Genomic DNA, 20,141 nt, shown 5'->3' on the forward strand with positions numbered 1-20,141 from the left:
GGAGGGAGGGAGAGGGAGAGAGGGAGAGAGAGAGAGGGAAGAGGGGGAGAGAGAGAGGGGAGGGAAGGAGAGAGAGGAGGGAGGGAGAGGGGAGAGAGGGAGAGAGGGAGAGAGAGAGAGGGAGAGAGACAGAGAGAGAGAGAGACAGAGAGAGAGAGGGAGAGAGGAAGGGAGGAGGGGGGAGAGAGAGAGAGAGAGAGGAAGAGGGGGAGAGAGAGAGGGAAAGAGACAGAGGGGGGAGAGAGGGGGGGGGAGACAGACAGACAGAGAGGGAGAGAAGGACACACGCACTCTCAGGGTACCCACTTGCCCGCACCATGTGCTGGCCTCTTGAACGAGGCCTTGGAAATCCTCGCAGCCCCAAAGAAGACGCTCAGCGCCACTCTAGGACTACAGAAGGCAGCGGGCACCTGGCCCAGCCTTTTCGTTTGTACAAATGAGGAAGCTGAGTCCCGGGGCGGCCCGGCTCGGTGCTCTTTCCTTCGCCTCCGTCCCAGGTGCGCTCGGTGGCTGCGCTCCTACAGCATCTCCATTTCCTCACTCCCGGTCATTTGTCCACACCTGAAAGCCAAAGGGACGCTGGCTGGGCCGGGTCTCTGTCCAGCCTCGAGAGTCCGGCCGGCTCCCGGATCAGCCCGGCTGCAGGGCCTCTGAGAAGTCTCTGGGTAAGACGGCGACTCCTGCTCGGGCCCCTCCACACTCGGGCTCGGCCCCCCTTTTCTGCTTTACTGCCGTCCCCCGCGCTCCCACTAACCGTGTCTATTTGCTCTTCTTTAGCTCTGCCCTGGCCAAGGGCAGGCCGGCTCATCGCCAGCCTCGGGCCGTCTCTCCCGGGGCTCCCCTCCACGTTCCCCGCACGGGCCACGCAGGCGTCCGAGCGGGCGCCCCCACTCCGAGGGGGCCCCCTGTGCGCGTTCGGCAGCCCGCGAGGTCCCTGAAGGGCGGCTCCGGCGATGGAGGGGTCGGGGCTGCTTTGGCCCTCTCAGACGATGCACACCTTGAACAGCGGAAAGGACGAACTTGACCTCTGATTTGTTTCTCAGCTTCCCGTATTTCAGTTTCAGGTCGATATTCAGAAACAGGTGTCATGGCGGAAGGCAGCCAGTGCTTTTGGGTCCTTCTTTTTAAACCCTCACCTTCCATTAGAGTCAATACTGTGTATTGGCTCCAAGGCAGAAGAGTGGTAAGGGCTAGGCAATGGGGGGTCAAGTGACTTGCCCAGGGTCACACAGCTGGGAAGTGTCTGAGGCCAGATTGGAACCCAGGACCTCCTGTCTCTAGGCCTGGCTCTCATTTCCTTTCTGAATATCTCCCTCCCTTGTAGCAGAAAATATCCACCCAGGAGTCGGGACACGATTCCTGCATAGTGTCATCAGTCCTCTTCAAAGGAAGGAAGGAAGGAAGGAAGGACAACAATGCTTTGACCAGGTAAAAGGAGGCTCCCTGGTGGGGGTGAAGCCCAAAGAGGGACCGTCGTTCTGAAACTGCCATCTCAGCTCTAGAACCTCCCCGTCATGTCAGGAAGCACCCAGGGGTGCCTCTCTGAGACGCCGGCAGCAGAGGGGGGAGGGTGCCGGGCCAGAAACGCTTAGCACAAGCTGCATCGGAATCACTAACAGCACTAACGGCCGAGGACAGAACCTCGCACCAGCGACCATCAGCTCTCATGACTTCCGGGACGGGGGACTCCCCAAGACGCTCTTCACCAGCCAAGCGTTTCCCGAGTGCCGTCTTCCATCTGGCGGGCCGGCTCACAAAGCTCTTCTGGATCGGGGCTCCCGGAACGAGACTCTCAAAGGAGCCTCCTTCTTTCTAGGACGTAAGCCCTGCCCCAAAGTCTGCCGAAAGGGCAGGGAGGAGTCGGAGGGGAGGATCCCCGCTCGGCCTGTCCCACTTCAGGACCCTTCTGGGGACGCTTCCAGTCTTCTTCCAGGGCCAAGGAGTCCCTTCGGGTTGCTGAAGAGAGAATAAGACTTTGGGAAGGGATGAGAGGAGCCAGCAGGCTCTGCCACCCCCGCACCTCGGGAGCTTCGGCCCATGCGCTGCTTTGCTCCCATTGGGATAAATGAGTTTTCTTTGCTACATGTGGTTCACTGGGGAATCTGGTTCTGGAATCCCCAAATGACAAAGCGATCAGAAGTTAGGCGGAACCCAATCATGTCCTCCAACTTTTTACACAGGGGGCCAGAGTTCACTCACTGTCCCTCAGACCGTTGGAGAGCCGGACTATAAAACCCTAACCGGGCAACAGTACACACAGTGCGGAATCCCCTCCCCCAGATCGCCGCTCCCCATGCTGACGTCTCCCATTGTGCAACACCGTAACCCTTTGTGCAGCGCCTCGTTCTTGTTCAGTTACTCTCAGAACAAGGCGCCCTGCAAAGGATGACGTCACCGGAAGTAGTGCTGTACGTGAGCGATGCTGTGCTTTGCCGCCACATACAGTGCTCCTCTCACTGACCACCAGTGAAAGAGGTGCCCCTTCCGGAAGTGCAGTGGGGGTCGGATCCATGGCCTCAGGGGGCCGTGGTTTGGGGATCCCTGCTCTAATGGGACAATCTTTAAGGGAGCACAGATCTCCCTGAGGAGAGCAGAATGGCAGGAATGAGTCTAGGAGATGGATATGGGGAGAAGAGGCTAGAGGGTCTATTCTGCCTCCTTCAAGCCCCCTAGACACGCAGGCCCATTCACCACTCTCCCTTCCCACACTCTGAGGTCATTTTTCTCTGCAGGGACCTTGGTCTAAGGGTTCCCGGTTCTTTTTCTGAATCCTGAACCTGTGTGTGAACCCAGTAAAAGTTAGGTTTCTAACCTCTGGAACATCAGGAATCTCGCATCTTGGCGCTGGAAGCTGGGGACACTGGGGGAGGCGACCAGGTCAGAGCAGGGAGTCCAAAGCAGCAGTCACAGCACTGAGCTACCTAGCTGCCCCAAGGGCACGCCTTAAAACCCTGTTAGAGGAGTGATCAATGCATGACCAAAGCTGAAAGCATGCTGACGGAGAATGTTGTCCACAGACGGCTACATTGGCACAACTGAACGTAACAGACTTCTCTACTGGCATCGAGGCAATGATCCAGGATGACTCTGAGGGATTTACGAGAAAGAAGCTCTCCACATCCAGAGGAAGAACTGTGGGAGCAGAAACCCAGAAGAAAAACACCTGCTTGATCACATGGGTCAATGGCAATATGACTGGGGACGGAGACTCTACACAATCACCCTAGTGCAAATGTCAACAATATGGAAATAGGACTTGATCAATGACACAAGTAAACCCCAGTGGAATTGTGCATCAGCTACAGGAGGGGGTTGGGAGGACGGAAGGAAAGAACATGAATCATGGGGAAAATATTCCAAATAAATAAATAAGCAAACAATAAAAAAGCATGCTGACAACACTGTAGTTCAAAGAAGACCTCCAGAGGGTATCCAAAGGCCCTAAAGAAAGTGGCTAATCGATGGATCGATCAGTGAGTTTCCCAGCTCCCATTTCTCCCCCATTAAGTGATTCTTTGAACCACAGTCCAGGCTCAACTCTAGTTCCATGGGACACCTACAACGCTTAACACGGCATTTTCCAAAGGACCCAAATGTGAAAATAACACTGGGCTCACACAAACAAGCTGCTTTCAGGCTTCTCACAAAAGCTGACCTTGACCAACATCCTAAGGACCTTGAATGTGTGAATTTTCCCCAGCGATGGCAGAAACCCAAGACCCGAACCAATCACTCTATTTACTCTAGATAAGTTTCAAAGGCAAACTCAGTGTGCTCGGGCGCCAGACAGGATTCAAGGTCCCCGGCCTCTGTGAGTACACGAACCGTCCAAGCTGAGGAGGTAACGTGATGGGGTGGAGAGAGCAGAGAGAAGGGAGGAGGCTTCTCTTCTCAGGAAGGCACTGGAAGCCCAGGCTTGTTCAGTCTGTTCTTTCTCCCTTCTGAAATGGCTTCGGATTGGGCTTCCATCGACTTCACAGCTCCTCACAGGTGTTCACGGATTCCCGTCCCCAGGGAAACAATAGCTCCCAACGCTCACCGAATCCACTTGTTGAATCAAACCATTTAGGGCCTATTCTGTGAGCTGCTCTGGACAGCACTTAAAGAAAACTGAAAAGGGAACCCAAGAAAAAAACAGCTAATGTTCCCTTCTGGCTTAGAATTTAGTTCCAAGGCAGCAAAAGAGCAGCAAGGGGGTTAGGTGACTTGCCCAGGGTCACACAGCTGAGAAGCATTTGAGGCTATATTTGAACCCAAGACTTCCCATCTGCAGATCTGTCCAGTGAGCTACCTGGCCGCCCCAAACAATGTTCCTAATGAATGGAACCAACATTTCCCTAATCCAGAGGTTCTTAAGCTCAGGGCCCATTAACTTGTCTGTTTTTTAAACGAATGTTTTGAGAACTCTATTTCAGTGTGTTTGTTTCCCCTCTGTAATCCAATGTATTTTACTCAATCTAGAAAGTTATTCTGAGGAGGAATTCGAGGCTTCCCCATTGCTAACGGGGCCCAGGATACAGAAAAGATGAAGAATCCCTGCAGGGATCCATGAAGAGCACTAACTGGAGTTATTTGTTGTTCTTCTTTTCCACAGAAAGCCAGGAAGACACAAGAGAAACCACTCCAATGGCCAGCTAGATGGGACACAGAGACGGCGCCCTACCCAGCGTGCCCACCCGCCTGGCTGGCTCCTGTTGTTCTGCATCCAAAGGAATCAGTTCGTTATTCCCCATCTTGGTGCTATAGCCGGAGCTTGAGATTCCTGGAATCACAGGACGCAAATGCCACCAGTCAGCGGCTCTGGATCACTTCCAGAATCAAATCCCAAATCCTCTGAGAGGCTCCAGTCCCCCATTTTCCTAGCCTTATCTTATACTTTACATCTCCCACCACATTCTCCTCTATCCTCTATCTATATCTCCATCTCCTGACTCCGGAGGCTCTTCCTCCTTATCTCCCCTTTTCTTGGAAGCTTTCCCCCACCTGCCTCAGCTCCAACTTTTTCCATCAGTAGCTTGTCTGTACAGCTGTTTGCACGTTGTTTCTCTCGTGAGACCGTGAGCTTAGATATAAGCCCTTGGCTTAATGGCCTCGTTGTTAAAAAAATTAATTTAAATTTAATTTTTTCCTCCATTTAACAGTCATTAAAAAAAACAACCCTCACCTTCCATCGTGGAATCAATACTGTGTATTGGCTACAAGGCAGAAGAGTGGTCAGGGCTAGGCCAGGGGAGAGTCACACAGCCGGGAAGTGTCTGAGGCCAGCTTGAACCCAGGACCTCCCATCCTAGCCTGGCTCTCCATCCACTGAGCCACCCAGCTGCCCCCGTTACATTCATTTTTAAAGAACTCTGAGCTGCAGATTCTCTCCCTCCCTCTCCTCCCCCTTCCTTGAGGAGGCCAGCAATTCAATCTAGACTCACACTGCAGGCAGGCAAAACGTTGCTAGTGCCCTCATCTCAGATTGGGAAACTGAGGCTCAGGAACATGCCCGATTTCCCAGTGGTCATGCCCCGGGGCTCCTCAAGGCCTGCTGGGACGCTTGCCCCGCGGTTCAGAACCTTTGGCCACTTTTGAAGCAGAAACAGAAAACCCAAATCTCAACTTCATGTGGTCACTTGTGACCAATTTCTCCTTCTGTTCGGCTGGAAGGCGGCTCCTCGAGGGGTCACTAGCTTCCGCTAGCAGGTCCCTGGAGAAGGCGGCAACAACCGGCTGGGGCCTGCCACAAACTCCCAAGTTCTGCCTCAGCCTAGGGACAATTCTGGGTGTGGCTTGCCGGGGTAGGCAGGGAGGGAGAGAATCTTTGTGGGGCACCTGTGGCGCTTTACAAACATTATCTGCCTTGGACCCCCAAACAGCACTGGGAGGTCTTGCTATTGTCATCCTCATTTGACAAATGACTAAACCGAGGCAGGCCAAAGTGTCTGTGGCTGGATTTGAACTCGGGTCTTCGTGGCTCCTGGCCCGCGGCTCTCTCCCCTGCATTTTCATTGTTTTGCAATCGCAGAAATCTCTTGGGTTATTAGGAGAAAAAGGAAGGCTTGGATCCAGCAATTGCAGCTTCGCCACTGTAGGGGGCGCTAGTGGATGTGGTCTCAGACCAAATGCTGCAGTATCTGGCGAGGGGGAAGCAGCTGTGGTGGCTAGATCTGGGCAGAGCCAGCTCCATTTTAAACAGCCCATTCCCCTGGAGGGATGCCCTGAGGCGAGGCAGGAGACCAGCCAGGCAACACTGCGGCAATGTAGGGAGGCCCTGAAATGGGCCTGAGCATTCTTTAGCCACAAATTTAATCCCAAAGGAGAGACCACAGGACCCAGGCCCAGAGATGGGAGGTCCCGGATCCGACCTGGCCTCAGCCACCTCCTAGCTGAGTGACCCTGGCCAAGTCACTTCACCCACTGCCTAGCCCATGCGCAGGCCTGATTTCAGGTGGATGGTAAGGGGGGAAATGGGCAGAGGCAGGGACAGTGAGGCCCCAGGACCACAGAGAACTTACAAATAGTCCCAGCCGTTATCTATTTGTGAGCCCCCCAAAAGGAGGCAGGAGGCCTCCGAGCTGAGAGCTCACGGGAGGAACCCCAAGGCCAAGCTCTATTGACTAGCAGGCACAGCCCTGCTCCCGAGTTCCCTGTACATGTGCCTACACGTGCCAACCGAAGCCCAGGATCCCATGAAAGGGATGGGAAGCCAGTGACACACTCTCACAGCTCCTGGGTCCGTCGGGGGCCAACCCAAACAAAGCCACCCCCTTCCTCGGCAGCCCAGGCCCAGCTCTGAGCAGGCCAATCTCTCCCAGGCATTCCTCCCCCGGCCCCATCCCGACTTCTGCTCCTGCTGCTCCCCCAGGACAGAGGAAGAACCCTCTTCTCGTCCTCCACCCTGCTCCAGTTTCCAACAAATTCTCCCAGCTTCCAGGGTCAGCTCAAGTTCCACTGCTGGGAATGCCAAACGTCAGTCTGGAGAACAAGAACCCTGCCCAGAATCAGAACACATGCCACAACAGCCAGTCTCTCGGGGTGAAATTCAGAATGTGGCCAAGAATACATTGAGTACAGTTCCCTTGACCAAGCGTGGATAAGAAAAGGAACTCAGAGGACATGTGAGCCACAGCAGAGAGAAGGAGAGCCTCACCTCCCAGAAGCTATCGCTGGAGACTTCTACACCAACAGAATCATCATAAGTGACAGACATTTCTTCAAAAGTTGAGGCAGAACCCCCAAAGGCTGATGCTTGGAATCACAGGCACCGTGTTCAAATCTATTAAAAAAAAAGACAAAAGAGGATGAGTCTGGTTTGTGTCTATTCGTTTTTAATTCTCAAAGTAAAAATGTGGAGCTTATTCCATTGGGTTTGGGGAGGAAACCAGAAAATTGACAAATAAAGCTTTTGACCTATCTGCCATAGCGAGGGGAATGTTCAACATTTTCCTTAAAAACTCCAAGAACTTCCTGAAGAGGTGATGTACTCAGATCTACAATACAAGTCTTCCCTTCAGAGAGAGATCCAGCAATCACAGAGTAAGGGTAAGAAGTTGGAGCAGAACAAAAAAATGGGGAGTAGCAATCGTGATCTCTGACAAAGCTAAAGCAAAACTAGATCCAGTTAAAAGAGATAAGGAAAGTAATTACATCCTAAAAAAACATAGTATAGACAACAGATAAATATCAGTATTTAGCAACATATATGCACCAAATGGTATAACATTCAGATTTTTAAGGGAGAAACTAAAAGAGCTTAAGGAGAAAATAGACAGTAAAGCTATATCTCAACCTTCCCCTATCAAAACTAGATAAATCTAATAAAAAAAGAAATAAAAAAGAAGTAAGGGAAATGAATGAAATTTTAGAAAAGTTAAGAGTTAACAGATATTTGGAGAAAACTGAATAGGGATAAAAAGGAATATACCTTCTTTTCAGCAGCATATGCAAAAATTGGCCATATACTAAGACATAAAAACTTCACAACCAAATGCAGAAAATTATAATAAAAAAGGATTAATGGAGAGGCAAACTAAAAATTAATTGGAAACAAAATAATCTAATCCTTCAAAACAGGTGGGTCAAAGAACAAATCATAGAAATAATCATTGATTTCACTGAAGAGAATGACAATGAGGAGATAACATATTAAATTTATGGGATACAACCAAAGCAGTACTCCGGGGAAATTTATATCCCTGAATGCCTATGTCAACAAAATAGAGAAAAAGGAGATCTATGAATTGGGCACACAACCAAAAAACAAAATTAAAAACTAGCAAAACAAATTTAAATGCCCAAATTGGAAATCCTAAAAATCAAAGGAGAAATTAATAAAATTGAAAGTAAAAGAACTATTGATCTAATAAATAAGACTAATTGCTGGTTCTTTGAAAATAACAAATAAAATCAAGTTTTGGTTAATTTGACTAAAAAAAGATGAAGAAGTGAATGAAATTAGCAGCATCAAAAATGAAAAGGATGATTTCATTGCTAATGAAGAAGAAATTAAAGCAACTATTAGGAGTGATTTTGCCCAATTATATGCCAATAAATCTGATAATCAAGGTGAACTGGATTAATATTTACAAAAATATAAATTGCCTAGATTAACAAAAGAGGAAATAGAATATTTCCATAATCCCATCTCAAAGAGAAGTTCCAGACATGGGCCTCCAGGGAAAAGAGAATGATCACTAAGGACCCTTTCTAGGCCAAGGGACCTCCTTTCTCCCTGCTTCTCATGGAGTCTGGGCTCTGTAAATCAGAGGGAGACTTGTACCACCTGGGGCTGCTGCTATGGCTCCAAGAAGGGGGTCTTTCCCTTCAGTCTGACATTTTCCCTTCCTATATGTGATGTTCGGTTAGATCAGCATTAGGGCAGGGGAACCACACCAGCTCTACACAGGTGCCAGTAACTAATTCAAAGACTGGCTTCCTTCATTTCTCCCCAAGCAGTATTGGTGCCAAAGAAAGAAATTCAATGAACAACGGGGCAGTAACATGAAGGCTGTGGAACAACAACCCTACTGAATTGATTTGATTCTAAAAACTAGGAGAGTTTTCACATAGAAAAAACAAAGGACTTTTTTTCCTCTATAAAGTACATGTTGATTAAGCCCATCAAAGCCACAAAGTTTTGTGAAAAGGCTCTGCCCACTGGGGATCTGCCCATCTGGGGAGCTCAGAAGAAGCCTTTACCTGGCTTTCTGTCTTGATACCTCCAGATTATGGTCTAGGATTACTCCATCAATGAGCAAAGCGGGACAAGGAAGGAATTTTGGGGTCTTCAAAGGAAACAGGGAACTGAGGAGGAGGGAGGGCTTAAGGGAAAGGCCAATGAGCCCTGCATCAGTCAGAGGACTTGGAGCTGCCTGAGGGGCACCTGGGTGGCTGTGCAGCAGGAGTCCTGGGATGTGGCACTGGAGTTTGGAAGAGGGATGAGGCCTGGGGATGCAGGTCTGCTAGTCCTCTGCAAAGAGCTGAGGGCCATTTAGGAGCTGAATTCTGGGTGGCAGAGAAGAGAGCAACAGATTCGCGACAAGAGACAGTAGAGGGAGAGGAGAGGGTGCTGAGGACAGGGCCTTCACTCCCATACTGGACGAACCTGCAACAGAAACTAGGAAGGACAGACCCAACAGGAATTTTGAAGCTAAGCTGCTTCTACGTCCACAGAAGATCTAGACACGGTGTTGCATGGCTCCCCCCAACAAAACGCCAGCATCTTGACAGTTCCCTAATCAAAGTCTTTGTGAAATAACGGCCAAAGGAAGTAGATGAAATGAGACAAAGCTGAATAGGCCCGTACGGCGGCCTGACGGCATTCATTTCTCATTTCTTCTGTGAACGTCGGCTTCTTAGTCAGTGTTACCCCGGAGAGCAGCTCCCATGGCCCGCCCCTGAGGCACAAGCATGATCTGTGTGTCTAGATCTCTGTTCTGGGCTTCCTAAAGTGCCGGTCTGGCACCCTTGGGCTACCGAGCACAGGCCACATCCCTCCTCCTGCCTCCTGGGGAAGACCAGGGACTCGAAGGTCCCCGGATCCTAGCCAAGACATGCAAACGAATGCTTGATGGTCAGCGTTTCTCTCATGCTTCAGAGCTACCAACGCTTCTTGTCCCCAGTCTGTGAAAAAGATGGGGGGGGGGACTGGACCACGGCACGGTTGGGATGAACGGCCAGACCCCAACGGAGCGTTTCTGGCTTTAAGGGGGCAGCTCGAGCGTTTGGCCTTGGCCCTATCCCAGCGCTGGTGAATCTTTCAGAGACCGCGTGCCCAAACTGCACCTTCGAAGCGCCTGTGAGCCCCTCACATGACCCCGGCGTGTGAACGCTGCCCAGCCCTGACCCTATGGCCGGCAGACTTATCAGACTGGTGGACCCTGCGTTAAAGAGAACGCTGGGAGGGGAGGAGGGGGCCCTCCGGGGAGAGGGACGAGGCTCCCTGCCAGCCTGCGCTCTCTCCCAGTGGCTTCGAGGCGCCAAGCTGGCCCACAGTAGGTGCAAAGTCTCAGCCCGCCGCCAGGGGAGCCAAGAGTCCCTGGCAGGGGAAGGCTCCGGGGGCCCCCTTCTCCCGGGCTCGGGGCAGTGGGGGATGGGCTCCTGCCCCTTAGGGCTAGCTCTTTAGCGTCACCAGCTCCCGGTCAGTCAGGGCCACCTCCTCAGCCCACTTTTGAGGACAGTCAGGGGCCCTGAAGGGTCCTTCTGCTGGGACCTGCCTCGTCTCAACATGGGGCTTCCGCGGTCGGCAGGGGCTTGCTTGGGGCGCTCTTGCGCTCCTCTGCCCGCTCTTCACTGGCCACATCCTTACTTAGTTACTGCACTAGCTGGTGGGCTGCTCAGACAGACCTGAGGCTCAAAGAAAGGCAAGGCCTGGAGGCGGCAGGACCCGAACTCTGATGTGGATGGCCATTCGAGCGCTCTTACAGAACTCCGGAGCACCGAGTTCAAATTCTGCGTGCCAACGCTGAGGAAGGACACCAAAAGCTGGAGAACAAATGAAGGCCAAGACCCGCAGCACTGAGGCCTGGCCCAAGGCAAAGGGACGTTCGGCGTGGAGAAGAGAAGGGAAGATGTCTGGGCACGGACGTCCGTAGGGGGGCCGCCTCTGGATAAAAGGAGGACAGAACGGCGGACAGTCCTAGAAGCACAGGAAGAAGCTGAGAGAGACCCTCGGGCTTGGTGGGGGGAGGGGAGGGCAGGGCCCCAAGGCCTAGGCACAAGAGCTGAGCTTTACTCAAATTTACAAAGCTGGCGCTGAGTCAAGCCACGGGCTCCTGGGGCGGAGGAATCGCCCTCGTGGAGGCCAGTCGTCCCACGGTCAGTGCACCGAGTGCAGAGCGCGGCCAGGCCAGGCCAGGCCTCCGGACTCCCGAGGGCACACGCGCGCGTCTCACACTCGTGGCAGAGCTCCGCCGGGACAGCTTCTTTCTGATCTGGCGAAAGGCACGGCCTCAGCCAGGGCCCACGCGGGGCTGAAACGTGCCGGCAGGATGCTGGGAACAGCCTCCCCCTGCAGAGCCTGGAGGCTCCCCGAGGCCCCTCCAGTCATCGGGGACCCCGGCCGGGGCTCTGCGGAGGGGGGCGTCGGCAGTTGCGTCCGGACATGACGCCACCCCAACGTCCTCCCAGACTGGCTTCCAACCAGGCAACGCAAATGCACGGTAACTTTTGGGAAATGGTCTTTTTTTTGCATATCTTAAAGGGCTCCGTTTAGTTCATCTTTAAAATTAATTAATTAATTTGGGGGGAGTCTTTTCCATGGTTACATGATTCGCGCTCTTTCGCTCACTGGGTCAGACGTGCCAAATGCCCATTACTAATCGGAACAAGCCCTAATTAAGGAGGCCGACGTCCCGCAGTAAACGAGGCGTCATCGGGGAGAAGCAACAACCCAGCCTTGCTTCAAGCCTACTAGAAATGATCTGTGCACGTCCTGACACTAATAGCGGCAATAATAGTATTACTGTGCGATTGCCCAACAGCCCATGAGGCAGGGCTGTGATCCCCATTTTACAGGCGAGGAAACTGAGGCCACACAGTGGGAGGAGCTGAACTCAGGGCTCCCCTGCACCCCCTTGACGCTCAGATCCAAGGGTGTAAACGCAGAGAGGAGGCTAAGAGCTGGGAGCGGGAGGGGAGATGCCCCGGGAGGCTCCGCATCCCGGAGGACGGAGACAAACGCGGGGGAAAGGCCCGCTGTCCTCCCAAGCCTCCCTCCTGGAGCCCATCTCCAGAAGCCCTACTACAAGCCTGGTCGTTTCCAGGATCCCGAGTCACCTCCCCCGCAAAGGCCAGGAAGGGTTCAAAAGAGATCCTATCAATGGAAATGGGGCAGAGCCGGACCTCGGCCTACACGCCTGGGAAGGTTCTTGGCGTCGGTCCAGCTCTCGCTACCAGGCCGCCATCTTGGCTCTGCCTCCGGCCTACCTGGCAGCCTGGCCCAAGGCCAGCTGGCCTCACTGCGCTGGCTCCGAGCCCTCGAGATGACAGGAACACGGCGAGGTGCCGTCCAGACCCCAGCAGGGCAGATGAGGTGGGCCAGAACTGAGGCCGGCGACGGCAGAGCGAGGCGGCTCAGGACACCCACGAACGAGTCTCCGTTTGCTCTCTGGAGGGGCCTGACGAGGTCAGAGCGAGCCTTGGGAGGTTCACTGGGGCCACTGAGGGGAGGACGGACGGGCCTGCCCCTGCCCGAGGCTCCCGCGACAGGCCAGGCAGGAAGTGCGGAGGGCTCCTGGGCCCAAGAGAGCCTCGGCTGGCAGTGGCGTCAGAGCTCTTCCAAGGGCCAGTTTTCTTCCAGGACTTTGCCCGCGTCGGGTCGGGTCCGTTTTCCTCCTGAAGATTTCTAGGCCCAACCAACAACTCTCTGATTGCAGTGATCTTGCTTCTCCGAGGCAGAAGATGAAGAAAAGGGCACACTTGGGCCCTCTGCAAAATGGAGGAAGGGAGGAAAAGGGCTTTGCGTGGGGCCCCAGCGGCCCACAGAAGGGGCGTCACCCGCGAGGCTCTTCCAATGCCTTCCACTCTGGAGCGGCGCGACTTACAAAGGCTGACGGAGGAGGGCTGGGGCTGCACAGTTCTTTTCCCAGGCCCAAGCAGCCCAAGGCTCGCACGGAAGCTCTCCCCCGGCCCTGTCCCCGGAAGGCCTCTAGCCAACAGGGTCCTCCTCCAACACTTGGGACCGCCCGGCTCTAGCCAGAGGCTCTCCCAACACCGATTTCAGCCCCCCACCTTCCCCCCCATTTCCAGCCCCCGATTTCCCCCAGCTCTCCTCCATGTCCTCTAACAGAAGACATTCCTTCCCAGCATCCTTCGCCAGAGGGGGCGGAACAGAGCCCGAGCGCTCAGTCGGGGCCTGAACATGGCGCTGACGGTCCCCACGTGACTCACGGCCCGAGCCGGCTCCCTGCCCGACCTCACTGCTTCCCCAAAGGGCAGCACGAGGAGGAGGAGAACGTGGGCCCTGCCTGGGCGGGGGTCGGGGAGGGCTTCCAGGAGGAAGCGATCACAAAGGTCAGCACACGTCCCGAGGCCAGCGCAGACCCAGCGGCAGAAGTGGGAAAGGAAGGAGAGCTGTGCCGAGGAAGGGGGAAGCCAGGGGGCTCGACCCTCCCTACACGGGGCTCCACGAACGCTGCTGGGTGGGGATTCGCCCGGCAGGACGCACGCCGCCCTGGCCAGCCGGGTGGGCGGCTGCTGGTGCTGGCCGAGGAGCTCGACTTGCAGTGAGGAGACGCCAGCTGTCAATGGCGGCGATGAGTGGGCGCCGTGGAGGCGTCCCTCGTCCATCGGGGGATGGGCAGACCGCTGGCCGCTGGCCCTTGAAAGCACTGAGAGCGTCCGGTGAATTTTCAAACAGCCCCCAGCCACGCGGGGTTTCCAGGAAGATACAGAGCCGGGAGGAGATCCAGAAACACGGCTGTACCCGCCACAAACAACCACCCCAGTCAGCCCCCAGGAAATCCTGCCAGCTGGAAAGGAGTGGCGCGAATACCCAGGGAAGGGCCAGCTGCCGCTCGGTCCACCCAGGGGCAGGACGCAAAAGCGGCAGGCGGGCCCTCCTCGCTCAGTCGCGCCTCCAAAGACCTCTCAAGCTACAGCCCAGCCGGTGACCCACGTCTCTGCTTCCTACTCCAGAGCACGCCCGGGGGGTCGAGGCTGCCCATAACGGCCTTCCAACGGAGGCCGGCTCTCCTTGTCCTCAGAGCTGGCCCGGGCCCCCGGGATGCTCTCCACGCTTGGCTCGGCGGCTCGAGCCCGCCGTCCGCTAGTTCTGGAAAGGGTCACTGAAGGAGCTCAGGAGACAGACAAGAAAACGGGCCCGGCTGACCCCCAGAGAGAGCCACAGGCCAGGAAGGCCGAGCCAGCCGGCCCCAGGACGCGTCCCAGGTCCCACGGTGACATGACAGTGCAGTTCAGGCGAGAAGCCGGCCCTCCCGACCCTCCACTCCTCACTAGCCTCTGGGCCAAACCCTGGCGTGCCAGAACAAGGGGCCCCGGGCCCAGACGGGTCATGGCCCAGACGGGAGGAGGAGGAGACACTCGGCCCAGGCAGAGCTTCCGATGCCGAGCCCTCCCGTTCCAGGCCTGGGCTTTCCCCGCTGCACCAGATGGCCACAATCCACGGGCCTCCACACCGATCCTCCCTCCCTCCCACCCGCTGGGAGGCAGGTTTCCTGCCTCAGGAAGCCGCAGTGCAGTTCGAGGACACTCAGGAAGGAGATTGTCTTCCTGATGGAGCCGCTTTCCCAGGTAATACAATGGGCAGCACCTGGACGGTCCGGGAGGAGCTGGAAAAACTTCCTGTGAGCTAGTGCCCGACCACCTGCGGCCTCACAAAACAAAGGCCTAAATCCTCGCACTGATTTCCTGAATTAGACATCCAAGTACCCATCGCTGTCCTGTGCATGGGCAGCCTCCTTCCTTCCCTGCCTATCCCTGCTCTCTGCCTGGTCTTCGAAGCTTGAAGCCTGGAAAGGAATTGGACTTTTGGCCTTACCGATTTTTTAGAGGTTCCCCTAGAACCCTCATTCATTCGGTCAACAATTAGGCAAGGACCCCATGCCAGGCTCTTCAGTCGAGCCAGGGTAGAGGGGAAATCGGGGAACCCCTGCATCCAACTAAAGACGCTGGGCTTTCCCTCAGAAACAAGGCCAAATAAATCCAGCTGATGACAGGAAGTGCTGAATGCCTGCTGGCAATGGCACCCCTCTCCAGGCCGCGTGGCCCACCTTCAGGGGTCAGGCTTACCCAAGGATCAAGTGCGACGTAGGCCCCGGGAGCTCGCGATCCTATGGGGGAGTGAGACGTGGGCAAAGAAGGACCCGAGGCAGAGTCTGCCGAAGACACGGTCTTCCAGAACAATCTGAGGAGAGAGCATCGCGCTTCGGGGGGAGGGTCAAAGCACGGAGCTGGGCCTCGAAGGGCAGGAAGAACCCCGACAGGGACAGAGCAGGGCAAAGGGCGAGCAGCACAGCCTGGCCAGAACAGACTTCCCAGAGAGCAGCCAGCAGAAGCAGATGGCAGCGGAAGAGGAGATGGAAAGAGACTGTGGATACCCTGAACTGCCGGAGAGCGACGAAACGGGATCTGCTCTTGCACAGGCCTGCCTGGGTCATAGGCTGGACGGGCCAAGCAGGACACTAGGGGGGAGGCCAAGGGAAGAGAAGGGGGCACGGTGGCACGTGCTCTAGCAGGAACGGCAGAGGGCTGCTGATGCTTCCAGAGACGAGGCGGCTACAAGGAAAGGCGGGCACGTGGCAGAGGCCCAAGGGGGGCGATGTGCCGAGACGTCTTTTGAAAGGGGCCTGCCTACGAGGCGTCTGAGGCCATGCTTGAACCCGGGATCCCCGTCTCCAGCCCTGGCTCTCTTTCCACTGAGTCCACGAGCTGCCCCAGATCTACGGGCCTGCCCAGCAGCCACGAGAAGAGCAGAGATGCCCACGGGAGAGGGCAGGAGACCACCCTCAAGGAACAGGGAAGAACGGTGACCCAAGGAAAAGGAGACTCGGAGGACTCAGAAACGAGAGGCCGACACGGTCGAAGGCCACACACAGGCCCAGGGAAGTTACTGGCCGTTTTCTTCAGTGGTACAGGAAGGAGCAGATGCCAAGGGAGCATTCTCTGGGGGGGGAAGATGGCCCCAAGAACCAGGAAATGGGAAGAAAGCAGCCTCCTTCCCCTGTCAGCAGACCCAGATCTCCTAGATGGGGGCCACTGGCAGGCTGGGGAAAGAAGCGGCCGTTCCTCAGACCCAACGAGCCTTGCCACGACCTTGCTGTGAGAAAAGAGAAGGTGACAAGGGCTTCCCTTGCCCGGGGAAGGACCCCCAAGATCGGAGGCTGGAAGCCGCCTCACCTGCTCCATTTCCTCCCTTTGCCCTGGAGTAGCAAAGAGCAAATCCAAGGGGAAATCCCTGCCGCTCCTACTCCAGAGCTCACTGCCCCCACCTCTCCTCCAAGGTCCGAGGCCCGCTCCAGGCCCGTCTGACCACTTCCTTGTGGAGACAGCGGCCTGGGACCTGCGAAGGCATCCGTGCTAATTTCACCGGATCACCGAGGAGAGATCCCACGGAGCGGAGATACCCAGGCCGCTGCAGCCAGACTCAGCTTGCTGAAAAGTGGATCCACTGGGAACGGCTGGGAGGCCTGGAGGACAGAGCATCGAGCCTGGAGTCGGAGGGCCCCAGCTCGATCTGGCCTCGTGCTTCCGGCCTGCCCTTGCCTCAGGACAGGAAGTTGGGGAGAAAAGGAGGCTCTGCTGCTTCTGAAGCTTTCCCAAGTCCTAAATAACGGAGGGAGGGAGGCAGGCCTAGTGTCTGTGAGGGGAAAACCAGAACCTGAGGACAGCCAAGAAAGCACTGCCCCCACCCCCACCCAGGGAGTTTAGGGAACTGGGCCTGAGCCACCCCGGAATGAAGCAGGCTAGGGAAGAGGGAGGTGGGAAGGGGAAGGGCCTGCGCTCTGTGCCTGGAAGCTCTTCAGAGATCTCTGCCAAAACAAACTAAACAAACCAGGCCGCCAGCCCTCCCGAAAGGGGGCTCACGCACCTGGCTGCAAGTCCAGGGTGGGCAACTCGCCATTTCTCTGAGCAACGGATTCCCTGGGAAAGGCCCAGGCAAGGCCTCAAGCACGGATTCAGTGCCTGCTCTGGGGGTACAATGGACAGCTCACAGTGTGAATGGGGGATGCACTAAGCAAACCACCATGTACTCGGGCACCACAGTGGATGGAGCACCAGGCCTAGAGTCAGAAGGATGTGAGTTCAAATCCTGCCTCAAACCCTTCCTAGCTGCGTGATCCTGGACAAGTCATGTAGCCCCATTCGCCTCAGTTTCCTCATCTATAAAATGAGCCGGAGAAGGAAATGGCCAACCCCTCAGTATGTTTGCAAGAAAACCCCCAACGAGGTCCTGAAGTCTCAGACATGACTGAAATGACTGAACAATTGCAGCCCGGCCATTCCACCCAGGAGAAGTGGGAGAGGACATCATGGGGAGGCGCTCTCCCTGAGGCGCACCAGGGAGGCTTGTCGAGAGTCAGGAGGAAAAAGGAGACCTGCAGGCCTAGAGGACAACCAGCCAGGGCTGGGGGCAGCCCACAGGGCCCATGGGGGAGGCCCGGCTAGAGTACCTGATGCTGGGGGCCCTGGGGAGGCCCTGAGTGCTGGGCATTCAGAGAGCTGAGGGGAGGCTGGCGAGAGTGGGGAGACCCACCCCAAGGCCGCAGTCATCATCCAAGGGTGAGACGAGAGGAAGGAGCGCACGCGAGACATGTTCCAAAGGGCCAAGCAATGGTGGCTTCCCTCCACAGCTGGGGGGAAATCCTTGGCCAAGCGTGGGTCAGAGAGGGCTGAGAAGCTTCTGCACAAACAAAATCAATGCCGGAAAATTAGGAGTTAAATAGGCCCCCCCAAACCTCTGCAGCAAGCTGCTTTTAGAAAGGCCTCCTATTGGAGACGTTCGAGGGAAGACAGCCAGCCGCGCTGTCAGAAGTCATCTACGGGGCCGCTGGGTCGCTCAGTGGAGAGAGCCAGCCCTGGACTCGGGAGGCCCTGGGTTCAAATCTGCCCTCAGACATTTCCTAGCTGTGTGACCTGGGAAAGTCATTTAACCCCCTCTGCCTATCCTAATTCTTCTGCCTTGGACTCAATATGGTTCCTTCGGCTCAAAGGCAAGGTCTCATTTGTGCAAAAACATTTCTAATGGAGGCCCATCAGCCAGGGAGATGGCGTCTGGGGAAGTTCGGCTGCTTCCTCCCACGCTCTGAAAGGAAACTGAAGGAGCCAGAGAAGGCAGCAAACAGGGACTGCAAAGCTGGGAACACGGGCAGCTCTGAGAGCGGGCAGAATCTGATCTCCACATTGTCTGAAAAATGAGAGAGACGCTTGCAACAGAGCCCACGTGCTCACCAGTTTCCTTGCCTTTCCATGTTTCTCACACAGGAAGTTTTCCTTTTAAAATGGGTGGGGAAAGTGACAGTGATGCCCCCCCCACCCAAGAAGCAGGAAAAGACATAGACAAGAGAACAGAAGGAGACTCGGGCTGCAAATGAACATGCTGTATTTACGAGACACTCTGGAAAGAGCAGATGAGAACTGCAGAACGGAAAAGCACATGGTCTGCCAGCCAATCTTCCTCTTCCATTCCTGGAGTGTCAAGTTCAGAAAAACAAAAAACAGGAGGGCACTTTGGAACTATGCCCAAAGGGCGCTAAAAGACTGTCTGCCCTTTGGTCCAGCCATAGCACTGCTGGGCTTGTACCCCAAAGAGATAATAAGGAAAAAGACTTGTACAAGAATATTCATAGCTGCGCTCTTTGTGGTGGCCAAACATTGGAAAACGAGGGGATGCCCTTCCATTGGGGAATGGCTGAACAAATTATGGTATCTGTTGGTGATGGATACTATTGTGCTTAAAGGAATAATGAACTGGAGGGATTCCACGTGAACTGGAACAACCTCCAGGAAGTGATGCAGAGCGAGAGGAGCAGAACCGGGAAAACATTGTACACAGAGACTGATACACTGTGGTACAATCGAATGTAATGGACTTCTCTACTAGCAGCAATGCCATGATCCAGGACAATTCTGAAGGACTTATGAGAAAGAAGCTATCCACATCCAGAGAAAGAACTGTGGGAGCAGAAACCCAGAAGAAAAACATGATCAATCACATGGTTCAATGGGGATATGATTAGGGATTTTGACTTTAAAAGGTGACTCTATTGCAAATATTAATAAGATGGAAATGGGTTTTGAACAATGATAACATGTATAACCCAGTGGAACTGCTTATCACCTCGGGGGGGGGGGGAGTGGGGAAGAATATGAAGGAAGGAAGGGAGGGAGGAAGGGAGGGAGGGAGGGAGGGAGGGAGGGATGAAGGGAGGGAGGGAGGGAGGAAGGAAGGAAGGAAGGAAGGAAGGAAGGAAGGAAGGAAGGAAGGAAGGAAGGAAGGAAGGAAGGAAGGAAGGAAGGAAGGAAGGAAGGAAGGAAGGAAGGAAGGAAGGAAGGAAGGAAGGAAGGAAGGAAGGAAGGAAGGAAGGAAGGAAGGGAGAGAGAGAGAGAGAAAGAATAAATAAATGAAGGAATGAAGGAATAAAATGTGCTTTGTAAAAAGGCTGCAGGAAGAGAAGCAATGTGCCATGGTAGCCAGCATCCCAGCAAGCTTCCCCCAGGGCTGTCCCACTATGTTTTCACACATTAATTTAGGGGAGCTGCTCTAACATGAATCAGAAGGACCCCATCCAGGTCCACACAACTAGCAGTTACCATGGAAATAGAATGCTCAGGAGATCTGAATTGGCAAAGTGATCAGATGTTGAGAGCTACAATTGTTCGACTGAGCTGAGCCCAAATCTGGTCTCTAACACAAGGTAGGAGGACAATTAAGGTCCAGGTGTCTTGATGATCCAGTCTGCAGATGATACCAATGAGGGGGCAACTGGGTAGTTCAGTGGATTGAGAGTCAGGCCTGAAGATGGGAGGTCCTGGGTTCAAATCTGCCTTCAGACATTTCCTAGCTGGGTTACCCTGGGCAAGTCACTTCACCCCATTGCTTAGCCCTTAGGGTTCTTCTGCCTGGAACCAATACATAGTATGATTCTAAGAGGGAAGGCAGGGGCTTAAAAAAAAAGATGAAAAGGTGGCATATGTGA

General features: G+C 54.7%; 2 protein-coding genes across 5 annotated transcripts in view; both read right to left on the minus strand.

Moving 5' to 3' along the window:
- The window catches only part of ARFGAP3 (ADP ribosylation factor GTPase activating protein 3), a 137,349-nt gene that overhangs the window by 87,958 nt on the left and 29,250 nt on the right, over window positions 1–20,141 (minus strand). The window lies entirely within an intron of this gene.
- The window catches only part of PACSIN2 (protein kinase C and casein kinase substrate in neurons 2), a 72,941-nt gene that overhangs the window by 18,434 nt on the left and 34,366 nt on the right, over window positions 1–20,141 (minus strand). For 2 of the 4 annotated variants that reach the window (XM_056797481.1, XM_056797480.1), the window contains exon 2: window positions 7,136–7,261. The exons of 1 other annotated variant lie outside the window; for it this stretch is intronic. In XM_056797481.1, coding sequence (XP_056653459.1) covers window positions 7,136–7,195 — 60 coding nt within the window. In that variant the 5' untranslated portion in view covers window positions 7,196–7,261. Of the gene's footprint in view, window positions 1–2,812; window positions 2,834–7,135; window positions 7,262–20,141 lie in introns of those variants that run through there. One more of the 4 variants, XM_056797484.1, reaches the window with a different exon arrangement.

Source organism: Monodelphis domestica, chromosome 5 (assembly GCF_027887165.1).
Source record: "Monodelphis domestica isolate mMonDom1 chromosome 5, mMonDom1.pri, whole genome shotgun sequence".
NCBI classification, from domain to species: Eukaryota; Metazoa; Chordata; class Mammalia; order Didelphimorphia; family Didelphidae; genus Monodelphis; species Monodelphis domestica.